The sequence below is a fragment of the Python bivittatus genome, unplaced genomic scaffold (assembly GCF_059951505.1).
Source record: "Python bivittatus isolate LINGU-HERP-01145 unplaced genomic scaffold, Pbiv_v1 ctg000590_np1212, whole genome shotgun sequence".
In the NCBI taxonomy this organism is placed as follows: Eukaryota; Metazoa; Chordata; class Lepidosauria; order Squamata; family Pythonidae; genus Python; species Python bivittatus.
Genome location: NW_028277086.1, coordinates 4,917,115 through 4,944,181, shown reverse-complemented (window position 1 = coordinate 4,944,181; position 27,067 = coordinate 4,917,115). Strand labels below are relative to the sequence as shown.

Here is a 27,067-nt window from a genome sequence, read left to right as displayed (position 1 = left end):
ACAGAAACGTTTGACATTACCATTTTCGGGGATGTGTTTTTGACTTTCCCATCTAGCCTACACTCTGGATATGTCTGGGAAATCTCCCATCCTAGTCCTCACCAGGCCTGACCCTGCTTAGCTTCCACAACCAAACAAGGCCCACTAGATAAGCCATCTGCTAAGATAGGTCTTGCGTGACAACTACCCAGACAAATAAAAAAACACAAAAATACTTCAGATAAGAGAACAAATCTCTTTTCTGTAAAATGGTTTCCTTCCTGGAGAAGGATTATCCTATCTGTCTGTGGTTATATTAAAGGAACCATCTTCTGCAAAGACTCTAACAGATCTTCACCATCACCACCAACTTGGCACTCTCTAGAAATGTTTAAAAACTTGCCAGTATTCCTTTTTCCAAAATACTTTCTACATTAGAATATGGAGCAATGGTGTGTTGTCCATGTACACTTCTGAAGCTTGAAACCTAAGATGAAGCTCACGCTGAACTTTGGCACCCTTAACTGCTTGGACCCCTCAGATTCTGGCATCTTCAGTTTCTACCACCTTTAAATGGGAATAGTAGCCCGTTAACTTGCAGGAATATTTCAACAATTAGTAACTTCTCCCCCTTTTCAACAGTGGTAAATAATAGTAGTATTTATTTTTCTCTCTGGTCTTGGTGTTCACACTTCTGAATTAATTGCCATCAAATCTTTTTATTCCCTATCTTTCTCCCGAGGGACGAAGTCTTGTCTTATTTTAGCTGTTGCAAGACCTTTCTAAGCAGAGGGGAATCATATTTTAGTGGGCCTGTTCCCAGTGCTGCTTCGAGTGAGAAGAAGAGAAATAATTGGGGATCTTTTCCTCACTATGAGAACATATTTTTACGATACAATATATTCCAAGTTTAGCAATTTGGTGGTTTCACGTTGCAGATGAAATGCTGGGAATGGCATTAGGCTTCGAAGCCGCACGAAGAAATCTCAGTGTTGCTGTTCTACGTGCGTGTGTGTTCTCAGCAGAGAAACAGTGTGTGTGTATATGCGTGGGGTACCCAAGGGGGAGGCAAAAAAGTCAAGATGACAGCCACGACTGTGCAAAGTCCTGCTTTTTTATATGCGTTACCCACACAAAACACCTAAAAAGGGCCACGGCTTTTATTAAAGACTGGGATCCTCTTATGGACTTTTTGCTGAAAGTGGAAAAAAAAACCCTGCTGATTTATGGACTTGCTGATTAACAAGGGTTGAATATGGGAAGAGCTGAACTACGCAATGTAATTTTAAAGAGGGGGGAGAGATGATAAGTTCATAGCTGCTGAAAAGATCAGAAGTGGCTTCTTTATATATCTTTTCTATATATATTTGTACTACTTTTCACACTGTTTCTTCTCTTTCTCTTTTCCTTAATCTTACTTTACAGTATTTCATGTTTATCTTTCATTTCCATGAAAATCTTTAATAAGAATCATTTTTTTTAAAAAAGGGCCATGGGTTTCACTGCGTGATCTCGGGTGCCCTCTAGACTTCTTTGCCCCCTCCCTGGAGGGCTGGCAGTAGGGGCCTCTGGGGCTATGCTGGTGCGTAGCCCTCATTTTGTGTTTTCCTATTGCAAGATTCTTGCAGACAACTTCCACCCAAAGTAGAAAGACCAGCCCAGTGGAGGGAGGGGAAGTGAAGCAGATTTACTGAAAATCACCCTTTTTTTGTCAGTATTTGCTTTTTAGCATGGAAACAGTCCACTGGGACTCTATGCAGCATTTAATTTGGCTCAGTCATCCTGGGTTACTTTGTGCAAAAATAAAAAAACGTTCTTGAGAAATAAATTTCTCTCACAGCATAAAGTACAGTGTATCATAGTTGTAGATCTTTTGTTTATTACTGTCATGATTCTGGCATTCAGTTGGGTTAGGCATAATGTCTTTTCAAATTACCAGCCCAATTTCCCACAGTGACTGGGATCCTGAATTATTCCCATTTCAAAAGGCAAGTCTTGTTACATATCCTTCTGTCCAAAGTGTAAGAACAGGCGTTGTAAAATCCTTTTTTTTCCCCCTGGTCCTCCAAGTCATCTTGGAGAGTGAACAGACCTAGCAAAATACGGTGCTGTGTCTGTTCCTTTCTCTGTAAATTCCTGGATTGGGGAAACGGTTAGGAGCTGCAAAGCTGTATGCAATCCAACAATAATTTCCCAGATGACAAAACCAGCTGCCATAAATAAATGGAGTGTGTCATTGGAGAGCTTGAAGAATTCTGAAACCCTGCTACGATGTTCGGAAACAATTTTAGAGAAGGGAATAGTATCATCTACGTCCTCTTAACCCTCTCAAGTCTAGGAGTTTGTGGTGGTGTTAGGAGAAGGCAAGCCCAAGGGGTTCCCTATAGCATTTGCAAATGCTATAATTGCATTTGAGCCAGACCCCTTGTTTACACTGATGACCTCCCCACTGGTTTGCTCAAATTCCGGCTTCCTGAAGATGTTTTTCATGGTTGACTGAAAGTTGTTGGTGACAAAGCAGTAGACGATGGGATCCATGCAACTGTTGAGGCTGCTTAAGGTGACAGTCACATGATAAACAACCAGGCTGAGGTTGTATGACATGGCTGGGTTGATGGCAATGGCAAGCTGGCGCACATGGAAGGGAGTGAAGCAGATCATGAAGATGATGAGGACCGTGATGAGGAGCTGCACAGCTCGCATCCGTCTCTCCCGGCTCTGGTGCATGAGAGTGGGCTTGGAAAGAGCGCACATGATCCTGGTGGTGAAGAATGTGATGATGATTAGGGGGAAGAAATACTCGCAGACCATCAAGGGCAAGATCTGGGCAATGCAGCAGTAGGAGAACTTCATGGCCAGGATGAGGATGGAGAAGGTGAGCGCGGTGGCGAAGGTCCAGATGAAAGCACAGATACCTTTGGCGTAGTTGGGATTCCTCCACTTGCGCGAGGCATCTACCTGGACAATAGCCAGGTACCGGTCAATGCAGATACAAGTCAGGAAGAGGATGCTGCAGTACATGTTGACAAAATAGGTGAAGATGTGAACAAGGGCACAGGTCTGGCAGTTCTTGGCGCTGTAGTGCACAATGATCCGGACAGGCAAAGAGAAGCCCACCAGCAGATCGGTGACAATGAGATTGATTGTGTAGATGACCGACGTGGTTTTTGTCTTTGTGCGGAAGCAGAAGACATAGAGTGCTAAAGAGTTCAACACCACACCCATCAGGAAGATGATGGTATTAATCACCACCAGGACTATCCACAAGGTATAAAATTTGTCTGACAGTTCTCCATCCAGGTGGACAAATTTGTTAAACATATCAGTGTAGTTGGATGACACAGTAGAATGGTTGGAAGGCTCCATGGTCAGCACCTCTAGTGGTACCTACAAGACAAGAAGCAAAGATGCAGGTTCATGGCTGATGTCTACATTGCTCAATATTGTAATCTCAGAAAGATACATTGAGGCCATGTCTAACTTCTGGAAAAAAACAAGGAGGATACGGCCCAAAGCTTGCCCGTCTTTGCCCTTATTTGCCACTATCCCAACTACTCCATGAGTGAAAAAGATCCTGTTGTTTTTACTCCCCAGAATCAAAGCATGGAATACAGGTGGCCCAACAGATTTGTGGAAAGCCATCCTTTAACTAGGTCCCAGTTCTTCCAGTATTTCGGGACAGGACAGAAATCTACGCAAGTTCTTCATGGTCCTCCTGACTTTTCATGAAATTCCATGGCCTAAATACGATGGCTTCTGGGCAAAGTTCTTCCTTTCTGCATCAATACGAAGGAAGAATCTGTTCCCTTAAACCCCGCACAATTATGGTAGAACCATCTCGTCCATTTCTCCATTTTAAAGCTGCACTTGTCTCTATTTTATGTTAGAATCCATAAGCTATCTTAGCTCTTCTTTTTTAAAAAAAAAAGAAACTCAAGCGGTGTACCGAAGATGTTAAAAAGTCAAAAGCTGCCCATGGGCCTGGCTTTAAAAGAAGATCCTGCAGGAGCTGGCAGGATGGTTTTTGACCTTGAATGGGCTGCAACATGCCTTACATGGATTGGGGGATTTTCCTCGCAGCCAAATCGTAGTAGAGCTTCTCGTGCTGTTGGAAAGGCCTTGCTAACCATTTTTGGCAGCAGGGGAGGAGGAAAGAAAGGGGGGGGAGTGAGAATAGCTGCTTTTACACACTGTGATTAACCTGGTTAATGCATTAACCCATTTCCTAGGCTCATGAACTATTTTAAACATGAACTTGACACATTGGTTGGGTTTGTGTAACACCCAAAGCGGAAAAAAAACAGCCAAGGTTAGATGAACCAAGTTTACTGAGTCATGTAAATGCAGCGTAGGACACAGTGTCAGAGCAAAGGGTGAAGTTGGGGAAGAGTTTTTGCTTTCAAAATATGCTCTTAAAAGCCAAGAAATACTTAGGGAGGGGAAAAAACCCTTTCAAAAGCCAGCTGGGTGACTTTGGGCCAGTCCCTCTCTCTCAGCCCAACCCACCTCACAGGGTTGTTGTTGTGGGAAAAATAGGAGGAGGGAAGACCATTAGGTGTGTGTGCCACCTTGAGTTATTTATAAAATAATAAAGGCAGGATAAAAAAAAAACCCAACAAACATTTAACCTCCCCCGCCCCCCATCTCAGCTTTCTGCATCTCTTTTGACTCGAAACCGATCCATCAAGCTGACATTTATTATTCCTGCCCTGTTCTTAATATCTGGGTCTAATCCTCTTGTGTGTCTTGCTTTAATTTTCCAACAGCTCTGTGTTTAAAAGTTCCTCTGGTAATTTATCATATTATTTATACATGAAGGGTTAAACATTTTCCCTCTTTGCTTGTGTCTCAGCTCAGCTCGGGCTCAGATTGGCCAAATATGGTATTTTACTTTTGTGGAAAGCGTGAAGCTGTGATCTTCGGTGCCCGGGAGGAACGGAAAGATCTGCCACCGTGAAGCACGAAGGAGAATCTGTAAGCGGGGAAGCTGAAGGAAAGATCGTGAAGGTGAGGGGTCTGGAAACCCCTTCCTCTGTTCAGCTGCCCGCATTCTTGGCAGCAAGACCTGATACCCCTAGATCCAAAATAACTTCATGCAGCTCTTGATGTTCCAGATCCCCCAAGTTAGGATGCAGGATTACCAATGACACCCAAAGGACTCTCATCTTGGGTCCTTCTAAGTGAACAACACTGAAACTCCCAGAATTTCTTCAGCGAGAAAAAAACTACAGCCAACTTTCTCCTCGCAGTGCTACATTTCTGCTTGTGGGGAACTTTAAGCCCAAAAAAGACATTCAGAGCCATAGCCTTCCAGGTGAAACCCTAAGCCCAGAAATAAATATTTGTGTAATATGTCACAGTTCTTACTTTCTGAAAAGTAAGTTCTACCATCTGTCAGATATTTAATTCATCTGTCTTCTGCACAGCCTCACAGCCTCCTTGTTGGCCTGACGTTTTCTCGGTTCATGGGAAGAGCTGTGAAGTTTTCTAGTAGCAATGGACAAAATCGCCTTGGAATGGCATTTGTTGGCAAGGTTAAAAGGGGATGGTGGATTCTGCAAACATTTACTTAGCTGAAGTAAGCCATTGGAGAAATGAAAGCAAAACTGCTAATCTTCACGTATTTGGACATCGTCGTGTCTTTCATGAGACCCATGAAAATAATTCAATTATTTGGTGATCATGGCTTTTGATTAAGTCAGAATATTGGTCTCCTCGGCCTTCCATAACCCATCATCTGCAAGGGGCTGGGTTAAAGAAGGGTGGTATCTTGGCAGAAAATCACCAAGGGTCTTTACTTAAGGCATGCACCTACGTATCTTCTGCAAAAAAGCATTTCCTACCTGAAGCAGATTTTAGAAATGGTAGGGGCTCCAATTTCCTTTTTTATGATGACCCCCTCCAGATCAAGCCAAGAGCAGCGGGTGCAAAATTGTGACTCGAGAAGGTGGACGAAGACTGCAGAATAAGACCTCTCTGAGCTCGTGGCCAAAAATGGGATTTGGATTCAGACTGTTCCTCTCTTCCCCAAAGCTTCCTTGCAAACAGAAGCCGAATTAAGATGGATACAAAATCATCCTTGTTTAAATAGTCCAAAATTCCTAGTGATCTGCTCCAAATTACGTGAAAGAAAGTTAATCCTGGATTAACTTCTATCTGCTTCTGGCTTATATCACCAAGTTATTGGACCTCTCATATTATCACGTGGTCCTCCTTAGTTTTAACATGAGATTTGTATTCAGAGGTTAATTTTCCCCGCGTTGTCCAGTGTTACATTCTCTCATAACTATCTGAAGAGATTTTTTGAGAAAAAGCTCCTGAGATGGCTGGGATTATCTGAGTGTACACTTCAAACCTAATAAATACATTTTATTAGAGAGAATCAGAAGGTTATATGGTTCAAGATGTCTTGTACCACGCTTGTAAATCCTTCACAGCCCACAAAGTAGTTATAATTAAAGCTTATTTAAATTAAACGTTAAACCTTGGCAGAGGCTACTCAAGATATGCATCTCAAAGCTTCTTCTAAATGAAGTGTATTTATTTAAAATCTTTTTAAAGCAGAAGGACCGAACGTCTGTTCCCATTGGATGGATAGGATAGCACTTCTCAAGTACCTGAGTGGGAGTCTGTTGTTCTTGACTGTAGGAATATGGAATAATGGACTTCACTTACAGGAAGGCACAGGGTGGTGGTGTGGGGGGAAGGTCTTAGGTCAAAACAAGTCAAGATGGAGGCTGGGATCATGTGGCCAATGCACGAAAAAAATCAAAATGTGTAAATAAGGGGCAGAGCTTTGCCCGTGCAATCATGGTCACCATCTTGACTCTTTGGATTCCTCCCATGGATGCTCCTCAGAAGGCAAAATTTGGCTGGAAAAACTTCCAACCCAAACAGTGGATCCAGTTACCAAGGGAGATGGTGAACTGTTTTTTGCTAGATGTGTTCAGGGATGTGTTCACTGACGATGGCCATCTGTCAAGGGCGTTTGAATTTGGATTCCTGCGCCAATCAGGAGGTTGGACTTGATGGCCCCTCAGTCCCCTTCAAACTCTGGGAGTGGTGATGACATTGGTTTATTTATCTTTGGAAATTTGACTTCCTTATGACGGGGGTACTGGTATCCAACAAATAAACATCTCTTGCAATGGTGCATAGGATCCTGGGGGCAGCCCTTAGGTAGATCACATTCTGCCTGGTTAGCATTCCTAATATTGATCTCCTGCAGGCTACAGGTTAGAAGCAAAATGTCTTAGATAGTTGCAGTGGTGTCTCCCCTGCTTAACACTATCTCATAACATTGGATTCCTGTCCTTGATCCCATGTCTATGGCCATTGTCTCAGGGCTTCTGACAGAGACATGCCTCCTAGCATGATGGGGGGAAAAACCCCTGCAGATGTGATAGGTTATGCTATTGAAGTTGAGGGTTTCGTTTTTCATTAAGAATAATTTACAACAATAAAGCCTCAAATGGAAAACGAATAAGTTTCATCCACACCAGAACCTCCTCGTGTGTCCTTGAAAGAATGAAGCCATGCTTCCATGGTCCACTGTGTATTACCTGGCCACAATTGTCTTTCAAATAGTCATGGTCTGAAGTGGACTTGTCATGGATGTGGAGGCTCTCCCTGTAGGATCTTAGACTATAAGAGGGAGATGCATTATCTGAGCTTGTGGGGAGGAGATCTTGGGGCCACATGGTTAATCATTGACCACTGCTGTTGCTGCTAAGATCAGATGGGCATTCAGTGGAGAAATGTTGCATTGGTTGGCAGGACTAATCCACATGACTCATTCAACACTAGGAAGGTGTAGGTAGATAACCCGCTTTATGAAATATGAAGGTAACCCTTCATATTTCATGCTTGGAAGATGGTAGGGTTGGATGACATTTCCCATAAGGATAACCACGTACTTCCAGGCGATATCCAGTGATAAATGCAGAAGTCTTTCCCACCTGCTCTGCCTGGCAACTGATATCCAGTGAAATGGTCTGTGAGAATAGCCTTGGGAGACAGGAGGAGGACACTCCTTCTGTCTCCCAAGGTTATTCTCACAAACCATTATGTTCAGTGATCCTGGAAAAATAAACCAGAGACCCTGAAATAGGTGCTGGACTTCAGCTCCCCTAATCCAGAGCCAGCGTGCATGGGGAAGGTCGTCCTGGAGATTTCACCTCGATTTGAATAGCCACTATTTGAAAAGCCAGCCCTCCATGCTTTTCCTGATAGACACGTACTTTCAATCCCTATAAACATTTTCCATGCTCCCTGTCTGCACCACAGCATTAAACAAGGCATGCAGCATCTAAGCTGCTTGTGGCTGAGCCTTTAAGGAGATCCAGAATCCAACTGCAGAAAAACAAAAAAGCCACAAAAATGCATCTTGACACTTCTCATGAAATAAAAGGCATCTGGTTGAAAGACGCCTTGTTGAGCACATGGATTGTAAACATCCTCTCGTCAAGCCAAGCTCCGGACAGCTGTAATACTTACATAAAATGTTTAAGGGCCTAATAAGGGTGAAATGACACCAGGAAAGATTTACAGTCCCAAACACACACGTGCAAATTCAAACAAGGCTTTTGAGAGCTGGAAGTGGTGCAGAAAAAGGGAGCCAGAATGGTCAAGGTTTTCTTGCAAGGAAAAATTGCTACTGTCCTGCATTCAAAGAGATGTGGAAGTGGAGAAGGGAACTTGATAAAAGGTTTGAAATGCATATCAGGAGTGGTGATAATAACGAGATATTTTTCTTTCTGTCTTGATTGGAGCCCAGGATATAAGGAAGCTGGATAGCGGAAGAGTCAGGGTGAGCAAAAAGAAGGATGCATTGCTGCATTGCAAAGCATTGGTGCATTCTTAACCTGTGGATCTCTCAACCACAAGATGTAATGATAGCTATCAACTGGGAGGGGGGAGGGATTTGAAGGAGGATTAGCTATGGTATTTCATGAGGAAGGGTGACCTCGAGAGTAAAGAAGATGACCTTGATAGGGCAGATCTGTTACCAAAGGGACAAGGGGAAAACCATGGCTTAGGTTCAAAACAAGAAGAAGGTATGTGCAAAAGATTCAGGCAGACACTCCCCTATTTCATATGAGTATGGGGGGGGGGGAGGGAAGGAATGAAGCACAATCAGACTTGTAAGATTCTTCTGCTATAACCAACACTAATGAGTGTAGTTTTAACTGTCTCGTGGAGATGATTTCTTACCTTGGCTTGCATAATGGGGTTGACAGGTACTATCCAAGGTTTCTGGTCAAGGTGGCTATATGTTGGCTTAATGCCATAGGTGGTATGATGGGGAACAAATGTGCCAGGATATGTCTGCACTCAAGTTCTGCAGGTGAGCTTCTCAGATGTACTGGGTTGGCCTCATGGGGAATTAGTTGATGGATTCAGTGGCCTTTGGTCTGATGCATGACTCTTATTTTATATATAATTTTTATGGGTTATTTTTTTTTACAGGATTAAAAACTACAGAAACATAAGGAAAGAATTAGAAAAAAGATAAAAGATATGAAAAGATAAAAGAAAACGTGAAAAGCGCTAAAAGTCAAGACAAGAGAAGAAAAAGAAAGAAAAAGAAAAATATTTAAAGGAGTGACTTCTGATCTTCTTTACAGCAGTTACAAACATAATTATTACCATTCCCGCCCTTCTAAATTGTATTTCATGGTTGCTTTCTTCCCATAAACCACCCTTTTTGATCAGTAAATCCCAAATCATCCGTTCTTTTTTGTCCATTCTCAGCAAAAAGTTCATAAAGGGTTTCCACGGTCTGGTGCGTGACTCTTCAGAAAGACTCCTAGGCTTGGAAAGGGTCATGCAAGCTTTGAGATGCAATTGCCTAATCATAGCACAGATCCAAATTAGAGCAATCTCTGCCTGCCCATTCAGCTTTTACACATCCATCCTGTCTGTTAATTACGTCTTCTGCTGTCGCTATCATGAGGTTTCAACAGACACTCTTTCAATGTCTTGCATTCTGGTGCTTGAGGGAACTCATCTTGACCTTCTCCTATGGGACAGCTATTTAAGTATTTGAAGACCATGGTCATTTCTATCCCCTCCATCAACTTTTTGCAAGGTTAAATAGAGTTACCCCCTTCAAAAACTCTACTCATAGTACATAGTCTGGCATCATGGAAAAAAGAGGTTGTCAGAGCTTGTTTATATCATGGTTTATTCAACGAGGGAAGCTGCTATGGTCTACGTCATCCAGCCATCCTTGAGGTGATATAATAGCTCACCTCATCAGCAGGAGAGTGGTTTGATGACTCTAGAACAGTGTTTTTCAATCTTGGCAACCTTAAAATGTGTGGTTTTCAACTCCCAGAATTCCCCAGTCACCATGCTGGTTGGGGACTTCTGGGAGTTGGAGCACACACATCTTAAAGTTTGAAACACAGTGCTCTAGAAAATGTCATTCATGAGAATCCTGCCTGGGTGGAGTTTTGATCTTGCATGTCCTCCAGCTAAATCTGAGAATCTAACCCAGATGTCTGGGGCTCCAGTTCACACCATATCCTGCATTGACCTTGCTGGGAGCTGCTGGATGTTTAAAACATCTGGAAGTCCTCAAGCTGCCTTGTGGGACAGGACTGGGACCACGCATATTGGTTGCCCTTCGGGCTTAATTAAAAGGGGACATTCTCCTCTTGCATTGCTCTCTTACAAAGCCACTAATGACACCAAATGTCCCTTCAAGTCATGAAAAAAGACTTCTACAAACTTGGAGGCTGGCTGGAAGATGTGACTGGTGTGGCTGGAAATGGAGGGGGAAACCACATAAATTCACCCCCTCCACAGTTGGGACATCAACTTTGCTAGAGAAGAAGCCAACATCAAGCTGCTTCTTCAACGTTCCTGCTCTTTTACATGCCTTTGTTCGAGGGGGAAAAAAGTACAAAATTAACTTTCATTGTAGGGCCTCTTAAATGTTTTGACTCTTATCCAATATTGCTGAGGGTCAGAAATTTAGGGATTTTTAACACAAAGCATCTGGAAAGCAACAATTTATGTATCTCTACCTTAGGATTTATTTTACCTTTTGAGCAGAGCAAATTTCAGTAAAAGAATAGTTGAGAACAAGACAGTTAAGCAGTCCCTCCTTACCCCCACTGCCCCAATCTTCCAGTCAAACAGAATTTAAAATAATTACTGTACTTAATCAAAATAGTTTGGTCATAAGTCTGAATCAGATAATTTACATAGTTTAGACAAGTTCAGTATGATTGTTGTTGCTTCTCTGTGGGCTGGAGAATAGCCATGACCATTAAAAATACTTCCACTTTCAGCAGACATTGGGCACAATTGGGCAAATACATCTCTGTGACACATGAGGACTAGAACCTTGCCTGTTTCCAAGCAACAATAAACCAAACCATGCTCACTGTCCATGCCATTATTCCTTAGCTATTTGGGGTTATAACCATTTGAGAGCACCAATAATGACTTCTGGAGAAACATCAAGCATCAACTTTCCAAGAACATAAATATAGATAAAATAAGCCTGTCGTATACAGATGCCCTTAAGTCAGTGCCATTTTGGAAAAACAAAACCATTCTTCCTCCAAAAGACAGAAGGACAAACAATTCACCCCTCCCCCAAAATAAGGTAAAATCTACTTAGAAAGAAAGAAAAAATCTTACCAGCCACTCTCTCAAACCTTGCTGGAAGATTTGCTTCTGACTCACCAAAAATCACATTTGTTTCTAAAGCCGAGATCCACAAAACTATTTTTAATACCACATCTGGGGTTTGCAACTCAAGTTTGTGACATTCGCAGAGGAAGCTGCCTAATTTCCATTGGGCGCTGGGTCCAGCCTTTGTCAACCCATGCCAGCTGGGACTTCTGGGAGCCGTAGTCCCAACCCATCTGGAGGGCCCCACGCGGGGGAAGCGTGCGGGAGCCGTTGGAGCAGAAGCAAGCAAGTCCTTTCCCAGTTTTGCTCCATCTTCTGGCTCAAAGCCTTCCATGTTTGCACTGAAAATTAAGTCAATGCCTTTCTGCATGTTGGGAAGCAACATTTTATAGCAGGTTGTGGGTTACACTGGGTGCTTGCCTCCTTCCTTCCTTCCTTCCTTCCTTCCTTCCTTCCTTCCTTCCTTCCTTCCTTCCTTCCTTCCTTCCTTCCTTCCTTCCTTCCTTCCTTCCTTCCTTCCTTCCTTCTCCTGCCTGACCTGCCCTGCCCTGCCCTGCTATTTTTTTTTTTTTGGTGGGGTGGGGGGGATGAGCCAGAATCAGCCAATGAAAATTAAGTGGTACCTAAAAATAAGAAAACCAAGGGCCATGTAAGTATTTGCAGGCTCTGTGGAAGGAGGGAGCATAGAAGACCCTTCAGCGCCCTGCCTACTCTTTGAAGCTAGACATGGAGGACAGAAGAAAGGAAAGATCGTGCACTTACCTTTCAGAGCACCCTGAAATGGACAAATGCTGAAACCAAGGGGGGGGGGGAGGGAAATCACCTTCAGATCTGAAACTTTGGATTCCAGATGTCTGAAAGGGATGCAGAGCAGAAAGCAAGGCATGGGTCAGGGAGACTGGGGTCCCTGTCTTTTTTCTCTTCTAAGTATAGCACTGAGAGCAAAAATAGGTGCTGGGCATAACCACAGGCACTGGGAACCAAACAGTAAAAAAAGAAATCAAACTCCTGATCCTCCTCCAGTTTTCTAAATGTCTTTGCAAGCCATTGGCTGAATGCCGAGGCTGCCGGAAAATTTATGAAGTGACAGGAAAGTCGCTGAACATTTAAGCTGTGCAAAGTGGTTTCAATTATGGTTTTATCTGCAAATGTGTGCCCCTGTGCCTTTGAGCAAATCTACCCAAAGTGGTCACAGAAAAGAAAGAAAAACAAACTTAACCCTTCTGCACATAAATATTAATTTAGAATCAAAGCATAAAAGGCATAAACAAGGCCAGCAAATTCTAAAATCCAGTTTCTAGCCGTTTATTCCGTACGCCAACAGAGGAATATCTTCATGGATCGGTTGGGAGGATGTTCTGTGACTTAGGAAGCTAAGCGTTTAGCCTCCTTAAAAAGGCCCCTGTTCTACAAAGACCACGATTAGCCTCCCCACCAGTTTTCAGTTCAGCGGGAACACAGCAAGGACCAAACTCTGTTCCCTCAAATATCCCACTTCAAAAGTTTCAAAGCAGGACCTTTAAAATGATCTGCAAAACAAGATCATAGCTGGAGGAAGACTCGTAAAATGGCAGTGGTCATGGGACACACTCAACTGTTAATTTACCAACCATGGTTTGGCCTGTTTGTGTCAGCCTCACCTGAGGGATTAATTGATGGTTCGGCGCATCGTGCAAATGCAAAAGGTTGGGTTAGTGGAGTGAACCGTGGTTACACTAACCACGGCTAAACATGCCACATGGATACAGGGAATATCTGGGCAATACCACACAGAAACCTTCTGGTCCATTCGATGGCAAGGTTTCCATTTTCCAGAAAGAGGTGTAGCTTGAATATTTCTCTGACTTGGAAAAGATTGCGACCACATTTGGTGCATTCAGAAGTATCTTGCAAAACTGGAATTTCTGCTCATCGGGTCAACAACGAGTTCTTTTTCGGTCTCTGCTCTGGGGCTCAGTTTATTCTCTTGCCTCTTGCACCCATTCAGTAGCTGCTTCTGAGGGCAAGAAGAAAGAGCGCTGAGTTTCATTAGCCTCACCCCAAATCCTGAGGAGGGTCTCCTCTCCAATGGAATCATGTATAGAGAATATAATGAACCCATCTCCCAGGGCAAAGACCACAATGTCTTAAGAAGGTAGGGAAAAAATTTCTGTCAATAAGTGCCCCAACCACTTGATCCTTCACCCTTTTTCTAACTCAGTGTTTCTCAACCTTGGCAACTTGAAGATGTGTGGACTTCAACTCCCAGAATCCCCCAGCCAGCCATTCAATTCTGGGAGTTGAAGTCCACACATCTTCAAGTTGCCAAGGTTGAGAAACACTGGCAGAATTGGTCCTAAAGTTAAGGAGACCAGCATGATCAGGTAAGAAGTGATGAGAAAAGCCAACCTTTGCTTGAGACTCTGTTTATAGTCCTGCAGTATTCAGCAGCTTTCTTTAGTGAGCAAGAACCCTTGTGTGCAAAAGCACTGTGTGTGCGTGTCTGTGTGCATGTCTCTGTGTGTGAGTGTATGCATTTGTCAAAGTTCAGCCTAGTTAAAAGGATCAGAAAGCAAAGGCTGAGAAAATCCTCCCTCTCCTTGACAACGTGGAGACGGTTCCCATCACTGGATGGCTTTGGGTAACATGGGTCAAAGATTAGACTCTGTCACTCAGTCTCTGTGGCTTGGCAGCTACTGTCTTTACTTAATGTTATGTGGGAACTGGTCAACAAAACATGATCAACCCAAACTTTAGCTTAGGGTGATGTATGGATGCAGCCTGAGTCTTGCAGGCATTTAAAAACTGGGCTGTAGCCATAATGGTGTGCTAAGCACCCCTGCAGAAGCGTCTGTTCCAGATACGAGTGGGGGGAAGAAGATGAATATCCTATAATATCCACCGTGTTTAGCTCATGAGTCAGTCACAGTAGGAGGGGCAACCTTGCCTGATCTCAAAAAATGCTTAGGAAGGCCAAACCTGGTTAGTCCATGGTTGGGAGACCACCAGGTACAAACAGGGCTACAGACTAGGTTGGGAAGTTGAACAAGCATCACAGAAAAAGGCCATGGCATTCTGTACGGTGGCTAAGGAAAGTACATGGAAGGGACTTTGAGTCACCAGATGCTGAGCTCAACTCAGGAGAGAGTTTCTGGATAATTGATCACTTGGCCTAACGAGCGAGACAATTCCCATGCACTGAAGTTGCACTGGCCTCAGCACCAAGGACCAAGCGAGGACCGATAGAGTTGGTTCCAGCAGCCGAGCCATTTGATCAATGGATCTGCCCTGGTTAAGCACACAGCTTCTGCCCATACCTACTTGGGATGTCTACAAGAGGATGCTCCCCGTGACACTAATAGAGGAAGAATTGCTCATGGGTTTCCACAAGGAGTTCAGCCCAACACTCATTCAGCATTGCTACTTCCACAGAGCTGAGAAAGATCTGACTGTTCACCAAAGTTTTAAGAAAGGACACAGCTGCAGATCATAGCTGTATAGCTCTTTTTTACAGGTGGAGCTGCCATTTTGACTTTTTGGACCATACCCTGCAGACACCCTGCTGTGGGTTGTGCCGTGGAGTTGCCATGGACATCTCTTCTGAAGAGCTTCAGAAGCACCATTCTCAAGATGATTAACAGCTTTGATCTCCCAGACACCAACAGCTCAAAGGGTGATTTCAGTTCAAGTCCATCCCATGCATTGGCTTTCTCAGGAGTAAGACAACTTATTAGCTGTTTATTAGCATACAGATGGCAGAGGCTTTTCTGGGTCTCAAGAAGAGAGACTTTCTCAGCTCTAAATGCTCTGAAAGAGACTTTGTCAAGAGATCTAAACCTTCCATGGTGACCTAGATCACTGTTTTTCAAACCTGGCAACTGTAAGATGTCTGGACTTCAACTCCCAGAATTACCCAGCCAGCATGTCCCATTTCTGTGGCCCCTTGACCATGGAAGCAAACTTGTTGATAAGATCAAGGCATTCAGACAGCCTTTGCCCCCTATCCTGCTCAGCCGTGCCCTACCATCTTGCTGTCCTCTGCAGTTTCTGCTCTGGAGGATGGCCTTGTGCAAGCCTTGGTCAACAGCTGCAAAATTTCCAGCTGGCTGTTGAGATGCTGCCAAGGAGACACAGGTTTCCCAGGCAATTGTGAAGCCTCTGTGATGGATAGCAGACCAAGAAGAGACAGCTCCTATCTGTTGGCGACTCCCAGAATGAGAGGGGGGATAGGAGGGGCAGAAAGGAACTGCCATCAGAAGGCTGTGCCAGGCCATTGAGAAATGACATTTCTGCTACTGACCGAAATGATTGCTTGGAGCTTCTCAACAGAAGGGATCCCTGACTTTAGAGTCAATGGGCCTAGAGGTCATGCTACAGAGACATGAGTTTGAATCGTGTTATAGGCTTAACTGGGCACCCACTTGCTCTCTCTCTTTCATGTTAAGAAATGCCCTTCTTGTTGGGGACAAAGGCTAGACTTTGAGCTAGCTTTGTGGTCTCTATATACCTCTTTGCATTTCTGTATGGCTAAACCAAGCACTGGAGACCCAGTTGGGTGTAGTGGTTAAGACAACAGGCTAGAAATTGGGAGACCCTGAGTTCTAGTCCTGCCTTAGGCATGAAGCCAGCTGGGTGACCTTGGGCTAGTCCCTCTCTCCCAGCCCTAGGAAGGAGACAAGGGCAAACTACTTCTGAAATCTTGCCAAGAAAACTGCAGGGACTTATCCAGGCAGTTTCTAGAAGTCAACACTGACTCGAAGGCACCAGAAATACATACATACATAAATAATAAAAAAAGAACCCCAAGCAATGGGATGCTTCTCAGAATCAAGTAATGGCTTAAAGATTTTAAATAACAGCAAGATGATGAAATACAAAAGCTTGTACCTCTGTAGATGGAGAAAGCTGACTTTTTACTCCTTAACAGAGATTGGAGGCAAGTGTGGCTGTTGAATAGTGAATGCCTGGAATATTGAGGTAGATACAGGCGATATAGATATGGATATAGATGTGTACACACGCACGCACGCACACACACACACACACACACACACACATCTGCTTTACACTGCTGTTGAATTCTGATGGATTGTCATCCTTGTGGTATTTTTCTTGCAACCTAAAAGAATATTTTCATGAATGGCTTATGGAATGAAATGAGCTGAAATTTCATCAGATGACTCACAAAATCTCATTTCATGAAACGACAATCAATCTCAGGGTTCAGAACCTTTGTTAAATAAACTGATTTGCCGTATGGTGTCATTCCTTTAAAAGAGTTTCAGAGGAAACGCTCTGTGTACGCTCTGGTAAACTCTTGGCCTGCATGTAAATTTTTCCTCTTACTTTTGATTCAGGGGGAATATGGTTAGCAGAGTTATAGGACAAATAGGGATTAATTTCCTGGCACCCCTTCTCACGAAGTTCATTGGGTCAGTTACTCCCACTTAATTTAATCTGCTTTACAAGATTGTTGTGAAAATACAGTAAGACCTTTGGGGAAGATTGGGCTATTGACAATGAAATAGTGCTAATGGACAGAGGTGTCTTTCCGTTGAACTTTTCTCTCTTGCACAAATGGTCAAAAGCAGGATAGATAACCTATAAGGCTTCTACAAAGGTATGATTTTATGACTGCAGAGGAGACTGAAGTCAGCAGACAGAGGTCAAGGCTAGAAGACACATGATCTTATTGGGAATCTCTTAAAGGTCTTTGCCTCTAGAAAACAATTATGGGGTTATGGATGATGACGATGATGTTGACGATGAATATTATTAGTCCGATTCAGCCCACTGTAGGATGAAGGCCTCTTCCTTGAAGGCTATGGACCATTGTGGGGAGATGGGTGGGGACAAGTTCACTAAATAAATAAATAAATAAATAAATAAATAAATAAATAAATAAATAAATAATCAATCTATCAATCTGGTCCAGTGACAGTTGGTTGATAGATGTTTTTTGACTTTCATGTCTAGGGTTGAAAGGGAAGGACTGATCCAAAGTCCCCTTAGGGAACTTCCATGGCTGAAAGGGGACTAGAACTCAGGTCTCCCTGTTCCTATTCCAACAACTTCACAGCTACGCCATACTGGCTCTTGGTCTGAGAGATTGTGATTGGCCCAAAGCCCCCCAGGAAGCAGCCATGCTTAAGGGAGGATTAGACCCTGGATCTTCTTGTTCCTACTCCAGCATCTTAACTGCTACATCACCCTGGCTCTCACGTTATGCCACGTAACACAAATTAAAAAGTAATCCTGCCCTCTCTTGGAGTACCACCAGGGCCTTCATTGGGAGGGTGAAAGACTCCAGAAGGACTGGATGACAACAGACACCCTCTTGCTTTTTAAAATCTGCCCTGGTACCCCTCTCCACTGGCTGTGCAACAGCACGTATGGCTTGTGAGCTGGTGGCAGTTGCCCACCTCTGTCCATGATATCCTCAGCCCTAGGACCAGAATACCAGATGCACACCTAGATCTCCTCTCCAGGTTGGAAGAAGCCCAAACTGAGTGACCTAAATGGCTTTAAAGATAGATAGGTGTTAGATGATGGGTGACAGATACCAAAAGCCTGGTTCCATCTCTTCTCTCTTCTTCCCTCTCTTTTGAAGCTCTTTGCAGGAGTGGTGATGCTGCTCTGCTCTGAAGCTCTCAACCTCCTCCAACATTTCAAGCGCAGCTCAAAATATGCCACTCTTGATGCTGCTAAGAGATCCAGTGAGTGCAAAGAGAGGGAACGGGTGGAATGAGGGCTAAGGACTATGGTATTTGTATGAATGGCCCCAAGGGGAACCTGCCAGGGCCCCCTCAATCATGGCAGGTATTTTGATTGTCTCTTTGGTTGCCATTTTGAAATATATATACTTTGCTTCTTCTCCATGAACAGCTTAGAGCAGTGTTGTCCAAACTTGGCCACTTTAAGATGAGTGGACTTCAACTCCCAGCATGGCTGGCTGGGGAATTCTGGGAGTTGAAGTCCACTCATCTTAAAGTGGCCAAGTTTGGACAACACTGGCTTAGAGGTTTTTCTTTTCACACTCTGCACTTTATCTCCATATCTGGAAAATGTTCACCTGCGCAAATCAAGTTTCATTGGGTGCACCGAACTGATTCAATTCAAAGAACTGAATCCCTCTAATTCAAATTATCAAACTGGCTTGCGGAATCAACCTGCACATATGAATCAGAGAACTGCAGCGTTGTGGAGTTCGAAGAGAACACAAAGATCACCTAGTCCAGTGCTTTTCAAGCTTGGCAACTTTCAGATGTGTGGACTTCAACTCCCAGAACTCTCCAGCCATTGAAGTCCACACCTCTTAAAGCATGGCTGGCTGGGGAATTCTGGGAATTGAAGCCCACACATCTGAGAGTTGCCAAGTTTGAAAAACATTGATCTAGTCCCACCCTCTGCAATGTGCAGGAAAACTGTTCAGCCTTTTTTTAAAAAAAAGCTCCAAAGATGGAGAACCTACAACCTCCATAGGAAGATTCTTCCACTCTTGTATGGATCTTGACATCAGGAATTTTTTGCTTACTGGATATTTAAATGAAATTTAGGTAGCTACAGCTCATGCAACAGGTGAATTGGTTTAAAAAGTTTGCTTCAGGTCAACAAGAAGCCTTCTCCTTGACCCCAGAAAGCCTTTCTATCATCTGAATTAAATTGCATCAATGTGATTCAGGACCTTGATTCCATGCATTCACTTGATATGATATTGGACCCTCACAGCTTTGTCAAATTGAATGGAGTCAGGGCTATGATGATTTGTCTGCAATACATGAAAAAGAGGGGGCCTTCATCTGCAATGGTTGCAGTCTCCATCTTGCCTTTTTTGACCTCTTCCCTGTGAGGGCACCCCAGATTTGGTGCTTCAGAATAAAACCACAAGACAAAATGCTTCTTTGGGCGAACTGCGGGAAGTTAAAAGCAGGTTTGGAACGAATGCTATCGGCAGTAACTGGTACACACCAACTATTTATTTTATTCAAAATATAATTATCCTGCCTTTTGAATATAAGGCAGGGTTGATTCAATGCATTTAACTGATGAGGACAGATTTCAAAGTGTGGAGGTGGGATTGCCAGCGAATGGATTAATCCATTTTTATATGATAACTTCACTAGGGTTCCTTCAATGGGGCCCTAAGGGATAATAAATTATGTTCCTATTCAAACGAGCCAGAAAAAAGAAAAGAAAAGAAATTGTCTCTGTTTAATCTCACTAGATAAAAGCTATTACTCCGTCATGTTCGTTAATGATAAGGGAGAAAAAAAAATTCTGTGGGGACGTCCAAATGCCCAGCTGGTAGCCACATTCACAAGACTGAAGCCATGTCCCTTTTTCACTTGCTTCACACCTAAAAAGGGGAAGGGTTTCAATCAGGCGGTGGCAGCGGCCATCTTGACTTTTTTGACCTCCCTCTGCAGACAGCCCTACCTACACAAGCTTGCTGGCACTTTACTTTTCGAAGCACAAGCAGATGAAAGGATTCCCCCGCCCACAGAAATCTGCCCGGTGCAACGTTCGGCTTCCCTTCGTTTTGCAGATGAATACATATTTTTTTTCTCTTCTATGACCACCCTTAAGGTCAGGAGCATGGGTGACCAATACAGGCGCTTTTTCAGAGGCAGAGGGAAGAAAAGAGAGGCTGGCCTGAATGCTGAGCTCAGAGTAACCTGCGGGGAATTCTTACTTCTCCCTGAGCCAGATGGAGTTCCTGCCATGAAAAATAAGTACACTTGCTTCCTCCAGATGAAACCGAAGCCCGCAGAGTAGGGCTGGCCAACTCCCCTCTTTTTGCTATTTCTAATATTTATTTCCAATTCCTGGGAAGCAGCACCCCTGCACCATCAATGCATTGCTGTCGACCTGCATGCCCTTCTCCGTGGGTTCTTATCAAACAGGGGTTTGCAACTTCTGCTGGCTGAAGACTGCACAGGATTTTGTGTGGTTTGCTAAAGGCCAGACCTCAGAAACGGCCAGGGCAATTTTTTACATCTTCCTCCCTTGTTCCCTTGTTATTGCTTTGCTCATTTGAAATCTTTTCCTCATTTCTTTGCAAAGTTTTGTTTGACTTCAGCCATGGACCTGACCCTTTTTTTTAGTGTTATAGCTCTCTCTACTGATAAAGAAGAAACACTGCATCTTTTTTTCCCTCAATAGGAGGAAGAGCAAAAGGTTGAGCCAAGGTTGAGCCAAAAAGAGCCAAGGTTGAGAAACACTGGATTAGAAGATGCAGTTTTGTTCTCACTCCCCCTCCCCTCCAGAGTTTGATGATCTTCCTAAGGATGTTGCTACTCACTCCTGGAATTCCCCAGGAATCAAATACAGTTGCCGCTGACATCTCTCCAAGGCACATTGAAGTACTAGTTTATTTCCTGGCATTCAGAAACTAAGATTATTATCTTCTTTCACAGATCAATTACAGCCTGCACCAACACTGCCATACTAGAAATTCCAGCCTGGAGGCTTTGTAAATTGAATTTCTTCTGTTAGTCTCCCGCAAAAATCCACTTTAAAGACTTCCCTGAGCCCCTCTCTCACTAATTAAGGTTCTCTGTCTCCACTACTGATTTTCTATGTGTCCGCAATAGTGCAGGCTTAGTGGCAAGTTCTTCAGGACATGGGACAAGCCAAAGGTCCTTGGAATGATTTATTTATTTAGGTACGTGCACTGGGGAATAGGATATTAATTTGACAGAACGTGCAACACAAAAGCATTGGCTGTCCACCTTTCCCCCATCACATGCTTTTCCAACTGATTGGCTTTCAAGATCCCAGTTCACACATCTTTCCCCCTAATACAAGATGCTTTATTTAGGAGAAAGACCTGCTGATAAAGGAATGCATTCCTTGCCTAAACCCTGGTCAGTAACTCCTGCATCTTTTCTACTTTTGGCTTGTTTGATTTAGACCAGTGTTTCTCAACCTTGTCAACTTTAAGATGTGTGGACTGGGAGTTGAAGTCCACACATCCTAAAGTTGACAAGGTTGAAAAACACTGATTTAGACTATGCTCCCCTAAGTGGCCCTACCAAGCCAACCTTGACTCTTTGCAAAAAGCTAAGCAGGGTTGAACCTAATTAGTATTATACTTGGGTGAGAAACTGCCAGAAAATCCCAGAGCAGATTGGGAAATTCTTCCCACTATTGGCAAGAAAACTATGTGGACATGTCCATGGATTCACAGGAGTCAACTGTGACTTCAAGGACTCCATATCTTTTTAAATTTAGAGTATCAAATAGACCAACTTGGGGAAAAATGCATTATTTCTGGTGTGTGCTGCAGTGTGTAGCTTACTGTTAGAAATCCTTTTAGCAAGCATGGAGGCAAAGAAATTCTTGTGCATTCAACCTCCTTGACTATTTCACCAGGATATCATGACCCGCAAAAAAAACCCCACCCTTGGTAACACAACACATCACATTGCTGGTGCTCACACAGCTTTGAATTTCTGGAGAAGAATAAATCACTATTGAATTGTCTTAGTGAGATGGTATTTAGTCACAGACAAGGAATATAGTGAAATGCCAGTCTCCGTGCGTGTGTGTATAAATTGGGAAGATGTAAAGACTTCCCATGATTATCTGGCATATTTATATAACTTGTTACTCATTCTTCTGCTGCGAGAAAACATGGAACCAAACAGCACTGGAGGGTAAAGAGAGAGCACAGAAGACTCCCCACCAGCATAAATTTAAATTTACGAGAAACCCCATAAAAAAAAGTAAGGTTTCCTAAAAAACTTTCTGAAATAGAAACCTTGAATTTGTGAAAAGCATAAGGACACAGGACGCACATAACATTGCCCTAAATGGCCATGACTCTCCAGATTCCGAGGAAAAGATAGTTTCTATCTTTTCTACTCTTCAAAAGTAGAGATTCCAGGAAGTGGACCGTGAACCTTGCACACAAAACTATGATTCTTTCTCAAGAAACTGAGCACCCCAATTATGGTTCTTCTCCCAGGCCAAACTACTGGCCCACTAGGCCATTGTTGTCCGATCTGACCATTCTCTAAGTTTCATTGCAATCTTTCCTTTTATTTGTCACCTGAGGTTCTTTTGAACTGAAATGCCACGAATCAAATTAGGATACATTTAATGGAAACCATGTGTCATGAACAACTGTCCCACTGAACTACTTTCCCATTGTAAGCATGCAAAAAATGTGGCTATCCACGCCCCTAGGACTTTGGACATAGTAGCTTTCTTTAGTGACAGATGTTTCTACACACTGTTTTGTAATACCATGGGTATCTCCCTCCATTTCACCCGTAGCGTAAGAACTGAATTCACATTATAGGGGATACAACTTTCTGTCCCTGTACGTTACCACATGAGGGGTTACCCAAAGCACCAAAGGAATGATTCTTCACAAGGCCACTAATGATCTGAATCAAAATTTCCCATCTTCCTAGTTAAGAAAGAAACATCATGATGGCCTCCTTCACCTCTGTTTTGGGACAATCCAAACAGAGGTTGAAAGTGGAATGAAATTGCTTTTGTGTAAATTAATCCACGATCAAACAGGTCTTATAACATGTGCAGGACATGCTCGTGGGTGTGTCTGTAGAAGGAGGTTGTCAAAAGAAGTCAAGATGGTGACAACAGCTAGACAATTAAAGCTCCAACCCTTCTTCTGTGCATCTAATACCCCTACATGCTTGCATACAAATATTTGCCATGCAGTTTCCATAAAATGTCTAGATTATCTGCCTGGAAAACATGGCGTACATATTATCTGATTTTAAAAAAAAACTATTCCAAGATTTTCAAACTTTTCAAAACCATGAAGTTCAGGTCACAGGACACAATGGAAACATGTCCTTCCACTGGCCAAAGATTTAAGCAAACAAGGGATGTCTATGTTTCTAAAAACATTAGCAAGGTTTAATCTACATGATAGGTCTCCCCATACTCTCCTACTTCCAATATTGCAATTCCTGATTCCTTGAATTATGCCTTTGCTAAATTCCAGGAGTTTCCTGCGAAAAAAGTAGAATTGCTCTATAGCAGTGTTTCTCAACCTTGGCAACTTTAAGATAGGTGGACTTCAACTCCCAGAATTCCCCAGCCAGCTGTGGAAAGGTTGAGAAACACTGCTCTATAGGACACAATCTTTATAGTATGCCACTAAGACACACCTGTGTGATGTGTGTGTGGGTGCACACTTGATTGTTTTCTTAGGTTCACATATAATGACATTTTGAAGCTTGCACAGAACGGAAGAAACCCCTCCAGAAACTTGGAATTTGATAGCCTTTAGCATTAATGCAGAATATATAAATATCCCATCAGTATGTACAGCAACTCAGGTGGGCTTACGTGGAACCCCAGGGTTCTGCGAGAAATCCTGACCGAAAAAGAAGTAACATCATTTTTTGAATTTGATGCACCGGGCAACGCTAGTGCTCACAGCGACGAGGATGTGTTACGTGCCACAGCTCAATTGCTGGCTGCCACTTTGCTGTTGTAAATGTTGCAAAATGTGGATGGTTTTTGTGGTTTTTCTTTCTTTTTTTTTTTTGCAATTTTTATTAGGGGTTCCCTGAGAGCTGAAAAGGGTTTCAAGGGTTTCTCCAGGGTAAAAAAGTTGAGAAGTTAGATGGCAAGTGTCTTGCTCACCGTGGATCCAAGCTATTTCTCCCTGGTTTTCATAGGGCCAGTCCACGAACAAGCACATTTCTGGCTATGTTACTTCCTCCTTTTGCATTTAGTTTCAATTTTTCCCACAGAAGCAGGAGACTTCTACAAACTCCCATTGGCAACCACACAAACCTGGTTTAGAATGACCTACTTTGTGCTGGGCTGCACACCAGGAAAAACCCTGGTCCTGTCCTTAAATTCCCCACTTCGCAGTGATTTCCAGGTGATATTATTTTGATGAATGCCACCATCACACTATTGTAACTTGTCCTGAAATCTTTATCTCACCGGGGTGTATCTGCAGGGAAGTAAAAATCAAGACGGTGGCTTCAGTGGCTGCCCCCATCTTGACTTTTTTGACCCTTCCCATTGACATCCCTGATCTCCCCTTTATGTGCTCTTGATTTAAGTATATAACATCAACTCATTCTTGTAACTGATGTAGTGTACTGCAACTAATATGGGTTTTGGTTTATCTTCACCTTTTGTAATTAATAATCAAGGGAGTGATTTACAGCCTGGAAATTCCTGATTGTCCTGTCTTCTTCATTAATCGTGTCATATCCTCCAACTTTATGAGCTGTAAAACGTGCAGCAGCATAGAAGCATCCGAAATGATTGAAGTAATCAATTTCAAAGGTGTGAAAGCACACTGACACATCTGTGAAGTGTGAATAACATACAATTTTTTGCTGGACCCCACAAGTGCCACCACCCAATCAACCCTGATTTGAAAAAACTAAGCAGGATCTCAGCTGGTTAACACTTGGATGGGAGACCACTAGTAGAGGAGACTGGGAAGTTGAAATAACATCCCGCCCAAAAGCAAATTTAAACTACTTCCATACTGTTGGTGAGAAAACAGCATGCCCATAAAGTCACCAAGAGTTCAGATACAACTTGGAGGAGAGTTTAGGTAAGGCTATTAAGAGTAGCTAATGACAGGTGCTTCAGGTTCAAAAGCACAAGAGAAGAGAAGAGAGTTACCTGCTGGGCATCTTTTAGCTTTCTGACCTTGTGGTGGGCAAAGTGAGCTTGTGAACAGCTCAGGGTTATGGTACGTAAGATGGGTGGCCATACAATGGCTGTTTTACTTACAACTGTCATTTATTTTGAATAAATAAATAAAAATAGAAGAAAGAAGGAAGCAGTGAATTTTTCACTTAGAAAGGAGGCTAAAGGGGAGAGCCTAGGTGATTATGGAAGGAAGGAAGGAAGGAAGGAAGGAAGGAAGGAAGGAAGGAAGGAAGGAAGGAAGGAAGGAAGGAAGGAAGGAAGGAAGGAAGGGACTCTTTGGCTTGCTCTCTCTGCTCCTAACACCCAAAGTGGTTATTACGATGCAAAGAATCACCACCTCTGAAGTTGCATCTCCATTACCTTTGGCTGGAAGCTCTGATTTCTGGGTAGCAGCACAGTAACACATCACTTTCCAACAGTAATATTTCAAGGCACCTTGGTTGCAGAATTGTTTCAGGGATGGGTTCTGAGATTCTAGATCTCTTGGATATGTTGTACCACCAAAAGATTTGGGAGCAACCTCAGTCTGGGCACAGTGGCATAATGGACTTAGTTGAGATGATAGCTCAAAAAAGGTCCACCTGTAGTTACATGTGTTCTGAGAATACTTTAAAACTGGTCCTTTTAGTGTCTGCAGTGGGAATAACAGACATTTCTTCCTCTACTCCAAATTGCAATTTGGCCAGGATGTGGAGGATTGAGTAAGCAAATTCTACCTCCCCACCTACAAAAGCATTCTACAGGCATGGCATCCCAGGGGGTATGACCACTATTTAAATCTATTTATTTCTCTTGAACAAATACGGTTCCTCAAATTACTTTTGTGAATCATGCAATATGAACCACTTAGGATTTGTACCAGTTATAGACCTTAGGCAAGATGATTTGAAAAGCTGAATGGATCTGAACTAGAACATTAGGATGGTCCAACTAAGTTATGCTCCACAGTCATCGGATATTGGACCCCACTCATGTCCATAAGGATTTCACCATTGAAGCAATCATCGTACTTGTGTGGGTGGGCAGGTAACCAGCTGATGTGCTATCTTTTGTGAGTTTGGGTACTTGCTGATAATCCAGGATAATTGCTTAATTTCTGTCAACAAGAGCTAAAGGTAGAATATAGTGTCCTAAAGCTGGTGGATTTCTCAAAGGGTTGGAATGGAGAACCCTGGAAGCTGAGATTTTCTACTGGTTGATGTAGAAGTCATTCCCTGCTTCTACCGGTTTGTAGGCTTCCCATCGGCTATGTCCTTATGAAGATAATAAGAACACATCTGAGTTGAACCTGATTCCTAGTGATTTCCATGGATGCCACCATACGCTTTTCTTGGCAACACTGTGGAAGAGGGTTGCTAGCATCTACTTCTCAGATGTTTCCTCAAATTCCTAGCCTAGCCTACAGCTTTGGGGTTCTTTAGTGGTTTACCATGCAAGGACTCACCAGCTCTGATCCTTCTAACCTACGCTTCCACCTATGGAGACTGGGAAAAAAACAGCCGTGAGATCTCCTGCTGCCTCCAAAGCTTTCCTATGCAGTGGAAGAAAAATTGGGTAGTGCTCAGTTTCCTGGAACTGATTGCTACTTAGGCACCTGGGGGGTCTATAAAATCCAGCCTACATGATTCTGTCTGTTTACTATCTTTATCAATCCTCTATTTTTATATATGCAGAGCTTGCCCAGCCAATGAGAGCAGGAGTTATACAAAAACCTGGGTCATCCTTTATAGCACGTATGGCATTTCATGCCTGGACAAAGCGATGCTCTTCCTTTTCCTCTGGCTAACTGGCTGAC

General features: G+C 43.2%; 1 protein-coding gene across 2 annotated transcripts in view; it reads right to left on the bottom strand.

The window, feature by feature from the left end:
* Positions 1–1,826: 1,826 nt before the first annotated feature.
* Positions 1,827–27,067, bottom strand: part of GPR20 (G protein-coupled receptor 20) — a 30,229-nt gene continuing 4,988 nt past the window's right edge. The window contains exons 1-2 of one of the 2 annotated variants that reach the window (XM_025171974.2): positions 11,635–11,754; positions 1,827–3,366 (exon numbers count right to left, since the gene is read on the bottom strand). In XM_025171974.2, the coding sequence (XP_025027742.1) occupies positions 2,314–3,345 (1,032 nt within the window). In that variant the 5' untranslated portion in view covers positions 3,346–3,366; positions 11,635–11,754 and the 3' untranslated portion in view covers positions 1,827–2,313. Of the gene's footprint in view, positions 3,367–11,634; positions 11,755–27,067 lie in introns of those variants that run through there. The other variant, XM_007436399.4, reaches the window with a different exon arrangement.